The sequence below is a fragment of the Oculina patagonica genome, chromosome 6, assembly GCF_052425735.1.
Source record: "Oculina patagonica isolate OP01 chromosome 6, crgOcupat, whole genome shotgun sequence".
Taxonomy (NCBI): domain Eukaryota; kingdom Metazoa; phylum Cnidaria; class Anthozoa; order Scleractinia; family Oculinidae; genus Oculina; species Oculina patagonica.
The window spans coordinates 29373949-29385945 of NC_135763.1; the positions used below are offsets into that span (position 1 = coordinate 29373949).

General features: G+C 35.5%; 1 protein-coding gene across 1 annotated transcript; it reads left to right on the forward strand.

The window, feature by feature from the left end:
- Nucleotides 1–6007: 6007 nt before the first annotated feature.
- Nucleotides 6008–8119, forward strand: LOC144658381 (uncharacterized protein ZK673.1-like). Its single transcript, XM_078518807.1, has 4 exons — nt 6008–6181; nt 6727–6819; nt 7144–7259; nt 8003–8119. Exons 1-3 carry the CDS (start codon nt 6127–6129, stop codon nt 7257–7259), a joined length of 264 nt encoding a protein of 87 aa, XP_078374933.1. The 5' UTR covers nt 6008–6126; the 3' UTR covers nt 8003–8119.
- Nucleotides 8120–11997: the final 3878 nt, after the last annotated feature.

Here is an 11997-nt window from a genome sequence, read left to right on the forward strand (position 1 = left end):
AAACTTTAATTACTAGTTCAAAGGAAATTGGTCAAGAAAACGTTATAATATTTTCCAATTTAGTAGGAATAAAGTTATCGTGCATTGTCCTTGCCATTTTATCAGTTTATTGACTTCTGAAAACTACTCCACTGTCACTTAAATTCCCATGCAGTCCAGTATATATGATGCATATGTACCTTAAATTACTAAGTTGACCCGTCAGTCTTTCTGTCTAGGAAAATAATAATAATAGCAAATTCTATTGTAATTTTTAACATTCTGTTTACGTTTTATTAACATTCTGTTTCAGTTTTTTAACGGTTGGTGTGATATCTTTAGATGTTTACAGACCTAATAAAATGTAGATGTAACAACAATAATAAAGAAATAATCAACTTTATGTAAAGAGGGTAAACACGTGACAGTAAAAAAAAAAATGAAAAACCAGTGGCCCTCTAATAAATCTAAGGAACTAAAATTACAAAATATAGTCAAAAATACGCTATAATATAAAAACTAGGTATAAATTACTTTAAAATGACGACATTTATATAAAAGATGTAGATGTAGATAGTAAAAAAACAAAAACAAACGAAAACTCTTCATCAATGCAAGAAGAAAGTTTATTTGTTCACCAGGCACTGATATCACCAATATTTGAGCCATAGGATATATTACGAAAGTTCTAATTCGTATTGCTATTGTTAATATTCAGTGAAACCGCCTTGTAACTGGTGAATGTAATAAAAAAGCAAATCGTTGTGTAAAAGTGTTGTAGAATCAAATCAGCTGCTGAAGGTAAAAAGGATTACTGGGTTAACAAAAGAACTGAAAAAGAGACCGCAAGTTCACCATATGTCAGCTGAATAATACCTAGTTTCTTATAAATATAATGGTCTGTTAAATGTAGTATACACTTCCTTCGTTGGATAGGATATCATAATCAGGTTCTCTGAATACAGCTCTCTGTATTCCCGCCCTTACAGAAGGTATGAAGGTTTTGATAGACTGTATGTTTTCTTTCATATCTGAAGGTCTTACCATTTCTCACGAGTCACTTTTCTTAAAAGAAATATTATTTCCGTTATTAAGGAGGTCTACGACTCAGAAAGCTTATTTACAGATAGCCTTCAAAAATCACCTGTGTTAAACTTGCTCAAAGGCGTAAAAGTTCGGCTTTTTTAAGTAAAGTAGCTTATAAAGAGCTGTTATGCTGTGACGACTGTTTACCATTGTCACACTACCTTCCTTTAAATCAATCGTTCAACGGAATAAAATTAAGAATTTGTTTTTTTTTACGGACTAAAATACTTCATAACATCATAATCTATATATTTTTTTGGCGATTTTAAATTTAATTATTGTTTATTTATCGTATTTTTTGTATTTGAGGGGATTCAACTACATGATTTAGAAAGCTTTCATTTTGTATTTAAAAAGTTTCATTATTATCTGATATCTACAGAATGCGTTGACGTTGATCCACTCTGCCCATATTATTAGTTCCTAGCAGAGTGCCCGAAGACGTGTGGACAATGTAAGTTATTTAAAATATATTTCTCCATAAAGTTGCTGAAGGAATTCGTGAAGAGTTTTCAAAACAATGTGAGCCTGGTAATTTGTAATATTTTCAATCAATCTGCAAGTCAGCCCAGCCTATTACTTCCTAACAGTTACATTACATACAGTTTCATTTTGATTAATTTCAGTATTTCATTTGATTTAAGGTCGCGAGGGATACCTACATGAACAACATGAATAAATTCATGATGCGAAATTTTTTGTTATGGCCTCGTGTGTGCCAAATTGGGAGGAGCATGATTTTGTGGCAGAGTTTTGCCTAACGAGTGGAAGCAGCACACTATGAACATGTCAAAAACTAATCAGTCAATCGTGAGTGTCATCAAAGAAGCAGACTTTTTAATTCATAGTTTGCCCGCAAGTTATGACGGTTTCAATGCGCAAATTTGAATTTAATGACTTTCACCTCTTTCCATTTCCGCTTCTGTTATAACACACTGCAGTATTCATTCATGTGGATAGTTATGAAGAGCTGCAAAATCCTAGAAGGGAATAAAGTTGCGGCAATTCATATACTTCTTCGAAAGGTCAGCTGTTTCGATCATTCTTTCGCAGACGATTTTTGAATGCGTAGAAAGCTTTGTTAACGTCTAACTCGCGTGTCAAGAGTGAAAATGTTTGTTTGGTCTTCACATGGTTTTTGTCAGCTGCGACATTAATACGATTTGACATAGTTTTACTTGTTATTTTTGCATTGTCTATTCCAGTAACGTGACTAACGATTGCAGCGTCTACGACAACTGTCAGTGTCTCCATCGAGTTATAGAAACACAATTTTTAACTAATCAGCGCACGTATTTACTTTGTGCCATTTTCTAAAAATGCATAATGATGAGCCTAAGGTGTCCACCTCGACCTTTAGACATTCAAAATGGGCTGCATGACTTTTGTGTTAGATTATTTTACTACAAAGTAAAGTATCAAGAATCATTCTATTAAATTTTTCTTTTGAGTAAATTCATACTTAATGTCATATGTTTCATGTTTTATATTAATGGTTTAGGTGGCGATGGTTCTGGTTATAAGGACGATAACGAATACTGTCCAATGCATGTAGAATACTGCTCATGGTATCCAATTGTGCAGCAGCAGTGCAAGAAGACATGTGGACTATGCTAGGTTCGTTCTTTACTGACAGTGGATATGAAATAATATTAAAAACTAGCAATGGTATATTGCAATTCCTGAGTTTTGATTTGTTGACAGACAACGGTATATGAGCTCATATACCATTTACCACAGAAATGGTAACCGATATACGTCAACGAAAACAGTTGTGGAGCGCAAATATGGCAAGTCTTTGGGTGTTTTTAATAAAACAATTATTCCAATCGCACTTGTTGGATATGAGATGGTTATAGCCAAAAAGCAAGTAAAACTAGCAATTTGCAATTCCTGAGTTTTTATATGGTATTTTATATATGGTTTCTATATGGTATTTTATATATGGTTTTTTATATGGTAGCTCAGGTATTTCAATTCTTTGGGCTTTTTTAATTAATAAAACAACTATTCCACTCGCGCTTGTTGGATATAAGATTGTTATAGCCAACACGAGGCGCGAACTACTTAAATATATAAATGTACCGGAATAAAAATAAAAAAAAGAGTTTCTAAGCTATAAATTTAACTTGAAGACAACGTGTAAGTGTAATTTTTTTTAGTCGGTAGAAGAAAATTAAAATCGAGAAGATGTCTAATAATGTTCTCATGTTTAACAAGTCAAACCTTCGATTTTGTAAGTCACTCGTATGATAACAGAACAAATTGGACTTTATTCAGGCCCTGTCCACATAAACCCGGCTTAATTTGAAAACGCCTTATAAAATGTTTTCCGCCTTCATTAACCCCGATAAATTTGAAAACGATGAAGTTCATTGCAGGTAGCGTTGCAACGCATGCACAGAGCTATTGTTAAGCTATTTAAACCTTTTGTTTTGACAGAGATGACATGACTCTTTGACGCCAGCGTTTTTAAAAGCTCCGATCTCGCTATCCAGACTATCCACACTAGTTTGTTTTCAAATCTCTCCTCTTTGGAGAGTGTTAGTGTGGACAGGACCTGAGTTCTATTTAAATAACTCTTCTGTTTTTCAATCAAGCAGGCGACATATGAATGGCAAAGTTTCTACATCATAATGCGTGAATTGAACCGCTGTTGTTGTAGCCTTATGAAAAAGCAGTTCTTTTGATTTTAGATTTGTAAGAAAATTTAAATTTATTAAAATTTCCAAACAATGTGCAAAATTTATGTCTGATAAAGTTAGTATAATTCTTTGACTTTCATAAAAACGTTTGTTGTATAATTCAATATCATATTGCTGAATATATTTAATATGTTATCATTATCTTTTTTGCAGGTGGATGAACATGCAAGATGCAGATCACTGTATTTATTTGGGATTCCTCTTGTTTTACTTTTGTGAATAAATTGGGATTCAAACTCTTGATAGTAATTCTGTTGCTTGATCTTGTAAAAATAACCCTAGCTCTTTGAGCAGTGTTCAAAATGCATGTTAATCATACTTAATAAAAAAATATATATTTAGAAGGTGTTATTGCTACTTTTGACTGGGCTTAATCTTTACTTGAAATTGTCAATGTTAGCTGGTTGACTTAGAAAGGTGTTTTACAGAAGTAACTGGAATGGCAGTTCATTCTATTCATCATAAAAAAGCCGTCGTTAGAAAAAACAATCCTCCTTTTTCGGGATTACAATGTATTACGACATTTACTGACCAACGTTAAAGACAGGGGCGCGAACCAAACGACAGACAGGGAGCGATTTACAAGATCAAGTGCTCCGAGTGCCAAGCATCCTACATCGGAGAGACCGGTAGAAACCTCAACACGAGACTGACTGAACGCAAACGAGCGACGAGAAATGGTGATGTCAACAATAACATTTTTTGAGCACCATAGACTTACTAACCACAAAATCGACTGGGACTCTGCTGAATGCTCGGTCTTTAGAATTTTGACCATTATATTCTAATTGATTTATGACGGGTTATTCGACTTGTGCGAAGTCAGCTCATTAGAGCAGTTTTCAATCGAGTGTCGTAAAACCAAAACCAATGTAATTACTTCGGCCAATCACAAAAGTCACGGACAATCCAGTGAACCAATCACAAAGCAATTACATGTAACCGAAGCGCGGGAAAACGTGCGCGAGCGAGTCACGTTTGGTTTTGGTTTTAGTTCTGATTGGCTGAGAAAGTGGCGCGAGATTTTAAAGCCAATCAATGAGCGTAGTAATTCAAAACCAAAGCAAACGCAATTTACTTTCGACACTCCAGTGAAAACCGCTCTAATACTTGTCTACGTTTTGCGTTGATCTCCAGAGCAATTATTGAAGGCATTTTTATAGTATGTCTGTTTAGCGCTGCTAACTTCCCGATTTACTTGATTTCTTATTGTTCGTAATTGGTTCCGAATGGATGGATCATTCGTTTTAATAGATTTTCTTTTAAGTCGCTATCTCTGTAATACCTCCGCTTTTTCAAAATAGAAGTTATCCGTGGTGATTTGGAATTACGCGTCTGTTTGCTCTTCAATGGCGCATGAATTGCTTAATGTCACCCCAAGGTTGAGCTTAAATGTCAGCTCGAAAGTTAGCGCTGCTGAAATGTTTGAAATGTATGTAACTTATCAAGATAATTCCCTATAAGAAGAGGTAGAGATGGAAATTTTACGATAAACTTAAACAAAACTATGGTCACTAATGGCGATGTGAGAGATCTCTGTTTGTGGTTCTGGTTTTAAATATGGAAACATTGTGGTTTGATTTCCATATTTTTTCACGGTACCAGATAACGGGCAATAAGTTCCTTTGGAATTTACTTATTTACGCTGATAAAAAAAAAAACGACTTGAAATTTTCGGAAGAAAACGTTTTCAACATTCTTCAGAATGTTTGAACAGATGCAAAACTTTAATTTCTAGTTTAACGTAATTTGGTCAAGGAAACGATACAATATTTCCGAATTTAATAGGAATAAATTTATTGTGCATTGTCCTTGTCATTTTATTGACTTATGAATTAAAAGAGAACGGTTTGTCCACTTTTATTATTGTTATTATTATTATTTCCACTGCCACTTACATTTCCGTGCAGTCCAGTATATATGATGCATAGCCCCTTAAATAGTTAAGTTGATCCTTAGCAAATAACGTCAGCCTTTTCGTGTAGGAAAATAAAAATAAGAATAAATTATAGTTAAAAAACAAAAACAAAAGAAAACTCTCATAAATCAAAGAAGATAGTTTATTTGTCCACCTGTACATATCATCAAAGTTTGAGTCATAGGATATATTACAAAATATCTATTTCATATTTCTATTGTTAATAGTCAGTGAGACCGCCTTGTTACCTGGTGAATGTGAAAAATAGCAAGTCGTTGTGTAAACGTATTGTAGAATGAAATCAGGTGAGAAAGAAAAGAGAAAAGGGGCCGCAAGTTCACCATCTGTCAGCTGAATAAAACCTGGTTTCTTATAAATATAACGGTTTGCTAAATTTAAATAGTATACACTTCCTTCGTTGGATAGGATATCATAACCATGTTGTCTGTGCTTATTGTTGTTGCAGTTCTCTGTATTCCCGCCCTTACAGAAGGTATGAGTGCTTTGATAGTGTGTTTTGTTTCATGACTGAGGTTCTTGCCATTTCTCACGAGTCACTATCGCTAGAGTATATTCTCTCAACATAAATATTACTTTCGTTATTAGGAGGTCTGCGATTCGAAAGCCTTCAAAGATCGCCTGTGTTAAACTTGCTCAGGAAAACGCGTAAACAGTTCAGCTATTTTTTTTAGTAAAGGAGTATTATAAAGAGCCGTTACGCTGTGACGAGTCGATTTTTTACGATTTTTACACTGCCTCCCAAAAATGCATTAAAGAATATTAAGTTAATCGTCAGTGGAATAAAAAGAAGAATTTGTGTTTTTTTACGGACTAAACGTTAACACTTCATAACATCACACTCTGTATATATTTTTGGCGATTTTAGATTTTAATATTGTTTATTTATCTGGTTTTATTGGATGTATCACTGAGATTAACAATATTTTTGCGTTTTAAGGGGATTCACCTACCAAATTTAGTCGCTAAGAAAGCTTTCATTTTGGACTAATAAAGTTCTTTTTTATCTGATATTTACAGAATGCGTTGACGAGTCTCCGCAATGTCAATATTTCACAGAATATTGTAGCCACTCGGAGATCCAAGCACAGTGCCAGAAGACGTGCGGAGTATGTAAGTAATTGAAAATAAATTTCGCCTTTAAGTTGCTGTAGGAATTCCTGAAGAGTTTTCAAACTATGCGAGCCTTGTTATATTTAAAATATTCTCAATAAATTCGTACGTTAGCCCGGTCCATTAATCTCTAACAGTTATATGACGTGCAAATTCATTAATTATTTTTTTTATTAATTTACTTCATTTCTTTTAAGACAACATTACAAAAAAGGCTGCACGACTTTTAACTTATATCCAGCAAAGTTCCAAGAATTTAATATTTAATTTGTCTTGTGAGTAAATACTTAAATGTCATCTGTTTCATTTTTTTAATTGCTTTAGGTGGTGGTGGTTCAGTTTGTAAGGACGATAACAAATACTGTCCGTTACATGTAAGATACTGCTCATGGCACCCAATTGTGAAGAAGCAGTGCAAGAAGACATGTGAACTTTGCTAGGTTCGTCCTTCATTGAAAGTTAATTTGAAGTAAAATAATGTGCCGGAAAAAAAATGCACTAAAGAACTTGCTAAACTAGAATATAACGTGTAGGTACAAATTGTTTTTTTAACCGGCAGAAGAAAATTAAAATCGAGAAGAGTCAAGTAAACCTCTCACAAGTCAAACCTTCGATTCAACCTCGTTCCTAGGGTGTCTCTCTCCCCGCCCCCAAGAGCTTGACCTTTGATTGTGTAATTTGCTCGAATGATAACGAAACAAATTGGACTTCATTCAGGCCCTGTCCACATTAAACCGGGTGAATTTGAGAACGAAGAAATTTGAAAACGCCTTATATAATGTTTCTTCGTCTTCATTAATCCCGATGAAGTTGAAAACTATGGGCTTCATCGCAGGCAGAGTTGCAACGTATGACACCCATAAGAAAGTCATTTGTTTTGACAGAGATCAAATGATTATTTGACCTCGCGTTTTTGAGAAGCTTTGATCTCGCTATCCACACAAGTGCGTTTTCAAATCTATTCACTTTGGAGAGCGTTAGTGTGGCTGTAGTGTTTCTCTTTTTCATCTTTTTTTGCCTTTAGAAATCCATAATAATTCCAGACAATTACCAAATGTGTGGTCAAATGACTGATATGTAGATATGAAGTATATCCGCTTTTTATGACTACCCATAAGAAAGTCTGTACTGTATAATTCAATATCATATTGCTGAATTTATGTTATCCTTGTCTTTTTTGCAGGAGGCTGAACATGCAAGATGCAGATCACTGTATTTATTTGGGATTCCTTTTGCTTCACTTTTGGGAATAAATTGGGCTTCTTACTCTTATAAGTAATTATGTTGTTTGATCGTGTAATGGATTATCAACTTATATATATAGATGTAGCTAAGCCTAAAAGCGGAGCTCCACATATTTCTGGCCCTTAAATTTTGTGAAAATACTCTCATTGAAAAAAAAAAACTGTTAGTGAATTTATTAAAAATATACTGTTGAAAAAAGGATCCATAGCCGAAATAAATCGTCAACTCGAATACCAATCGCAGAATTTGCGCTTACCAACTCCTCTGACTACCCTGGACAAAAAAAGTAAGACATGGCGGATGCAAGATAGCGATCCAAGATGGCGGCTGCTTTAACATTATAATGTAATTGTCACGTGTTGTGACGTCTTCATCCCACGTGACAACGTCCTACGTGACAAAATCCCACGTGATTGTTTTAATATTCTATAAGTTACGAACCCCCCCCCCCCCCCACCCCCGCACGGTAAGAGAAGTTCCAAAAAAACCCGGTCTGAATAGGATTACGGTCATACCCATTACAAGGAGGCAGCGTGACGGGGGGTGGGGGGGGGGGGGGGAGTTAGGGCGCTGGTGTTGTAATCCGGAGGTTCCAGGTTCAAACCCTCCACTCTCACTCTGGCTGGATTTGTTCTCAGTCCTATCGAGGTCACATCATCGGTCACACTTTGTATTTAGCCAACTCAGTGGTCTGTCACCTGCCAGTTGGGATTTTTAACAATGTTATGTTGTATTTGAAATCTTCGTTTCCTCTGTTTCAGTGGCATGCCTGTAAACTAGCTATCTCGTAGAGATATGAAGCCAAGTGCATGATCACTATAAACAACGTTTAAGTACTTATTTGTTCATTTTTTACCGGGGTGATTCCTTTGCTGACATTTAGTCTCTGATCTATAAGAAGCCCAGTAAGTTACTATATCCCTTTTATAAATGGACGTTTTGTCAAAACAGAGAAACGTGTTATTCCAAATTATTTCTTCTTTGCTAGCGTTTCTCTTTTAAATTTGACAAGGCGGCTTAAAAACGTGCATTGTAATTTACCGGTAAGCGGAAATTTAGGGTTAGAAATTAAAAAAAAAATGTAAAATTAGAAAAGAATGGCAAGTACTGAATTTTCCAAGAATTAAGCATGTCCCTCTTTTTGCACTAGTCGTATACTGGATATCTAACATATATTTTTAGTCCGTCACGTCTGACGTAATCTTTCTCCTGTCAAAACTGAAATTTTAAGAATAAAGTAGTCAGTGAATAGTTCGTCTGTAATGCTTTATTTACTACATTTCTACTAAAGAAGCTTTGTTTTTCTTTTTTTCACTTTCAGCTTCAACCTACGGAATAAAAAAATAAAACGGGAAAAAATGATCGATGTTTACAAAACTAAAGGAACCCTCTATTCAAAAAATTTGTTGAACAGATTTGATCAAACAATCATAAAAAGTACCAATGCCTACCAAACAATCGCTTGAACAAATCTCATAACTCATTACTTTCAGTTACCAATGAGCGATTCTCCACAGATGTGGCGACCTTTCACCCTGAGTGAAATCTGCCAGGGCCAGGAGTTTGGCTGGGCATTTTCGCCATTCACGACTCTACTCGAAGCTGGCTTAATTTCACAACCTGTAAAATTTGGCGTCAATGTACATGAGCATGATGGATGTTTATCATGAGTGCCATTATAAGTTATAGAACCTGTTCCAGCTATTTTAATTTGAACTTAATCACGTTCAAGCAAGTTGGTAGGATACAAAACAAAAATGTGGCAGGTAGAAGTGGCAGTGATTTGTTATCAGTACACGTATACAATGTAGGTCACCGCAAAACTGTAACAAAACAAAAACAGTAACAAATGTAGTGGGACTCCCTTACCATGGGAGTATGAAACTCCAAGTAGCAAAATCGCGACTCCGATCCACAGATTCATCTTGAAGAAACGATCTTCAAAGTGGAGAAACATTTGTTTTATAGTCTGCAAGATTATTTTAGTCACTGCTCACCTGGTTCACCTGTTCAAACACTACTGTTAAAAGCGGCTGCTTTAACTCTGATATCTTTACTTAACGTAATGCTGGCGCCCTTTTATTGTGAGCAGACTTTAAGCTGCCAATCTAATGTCAAAACGTCACATTTGATATTTTAATGCTTACGTTAGGACTTGCGCAGTTTAGTTCCTTTGTAGTACGACTGGGCGTATAGGACATTAGAGAGCTAAGCACGACGTTTGAGCCACGGACGCACTGAAAAGCAATGTTAGTTTCAGTGAACATCCCAAAAATGTGTGGAAAGCCTCGTCAATGCTGACAAAGTCGGACGAGCAAGACGAGAACGTCCACTCCGGTAGCCGTCGTGACCAAAACGTCTGTGCTTGAGCTCTCTATTAGCATAAAAACCTTCACCCTATTTACAGTGTCGAAATCGTTTTTCACCTTAAAATGCCGCTATCATTCGTACGGAATCTGGTCAAAATAAAACAGCGAGAGCAATATAAAAATTACAAACATCCTCTTTCCATTATAAAAACAATTATAAGTACTAAGAATGATTGGTAAAAACTGAAAATTAAGATTCTTGTTTACATAGTTCAAACAATAACTCTACAACAGTGGAACCCGAATAACGATCTGAAAAGATACTCCCGAAAACGATGAAATGAGGTCCCGGCAAAAGAAAATGAGGGACGGAACCCCGAAAACGACCGAACGATATTTACGCCCCTTGGATCGATATCGGGGTTCCACTGAAGTAAACTTGAGAAAAAAAGGGGCGTGTCAATCGGAAACTGAAGTCCGGCCCCTTTCCATATTTTAATACTTAAGTTGTTTACGAGTTTAGAAAATTGTGTCAACAGTTACTGTTTAAGCTTAATTCAAAAGAGTATTTGCGTACTTAGTTTGCTCAATTAAAAAAGTACAATTGCTATAGACATGTACAATAGCTACAAAGTTCTCGTCACGTGCAGATCGTGAGAACATAAGGTCAAGCCTTCATTACTAGACAAGTATCGCCAAATACTAGTGACTAAAAACAACTTAGGTCAAAAAGCAAGTTATTCCAGGAAGGAATCCTAAATGACCACAATCTTAGGTAAAAAAGATCAAGACCTAACTAGTCTTTAACAAGCAAACACGTTTTGGTAACAATAATTGATAGTGCTGGTTTCTTCGAAACAATAAAGCTACTGCCAAATATGAAATTGCCTTGACGTTCAGCAAGGCTGTTGCAGAAGATATGTAACAAGAAACTTTGATTCTCAGTACAAGATCGTACACTCTCTCTAAAAGATAACACTTCAACATAACTGTACTTAATTTCAATCGCACAACAAAATTACAAAATGATACAAGAAAAAATTAACAACAAAATAGGTGTTCGATGATGAAAACAACTCCATAAAAGAGGTCATGAATTATGAGTGTATTATGCGAAAAATAAAATTGTTATGCAAATTTGCAAAACAATTTTATTTTTTGTTCATCTTTAGCCACTATCTTGTTGACATTTAAGCTACTGACTTTTCCGTATCCTTAGTACAATTGGGAAACACTCATAAAAACTTACTTGAAGTCATTCCGTATTGAAAAACAAATTTGCTTCCGACCACCGAAACGGACGACTTCTCATTGGCCAGTTTTTTTAATTGCGAGTTCTAGATCTCTTCTTAACAGTTGAAATACCTGGAACGGCGCGGGATCAATCATTATTGGATCATTCGATTAGCTTTAAGCAAAGTCCAGCACTCTGATTGGAATCGAAAATACCGTATTCATTCGATTGAACACCGCGGCATTCATTAATTTTTTTTGTGATTCGCGTGTGGCGTTTATACGAGGGCGGCGTTTATTTATAATTCAATTTGTTTCTTGCTAACAATAGTGTTAGGGTGGAGGGCTTGAACCAGGGACCTCTGGATTTATACACGAGCGCCTTTTACCA

Bases quoted from the DNA above. Each gene is read 5' to 3' on its own strand.
- LOC144658381 (XM_078518807.1), top strand. From the start codon at position 6,127: ATGTTGTCTGTGCTTATTGTTGTTGCAGTTCTCTGTATTCCCGCCCTT. The intron at 6,182-6,726 runs GTATGAGTGCTT...TGATATTTACAG, and splicing joins TATTCCCGCCCTTACAGAAG to AATGCGTTGACGAGTCTCCG. The intron at 6,820-7,143 runs GTAAGTAATTGA...TAATTGCTTTAG, and splicing joins CCAGAAGACGTGCGGAGTAT to GTGGTGGTGGTTCAGTTTGT.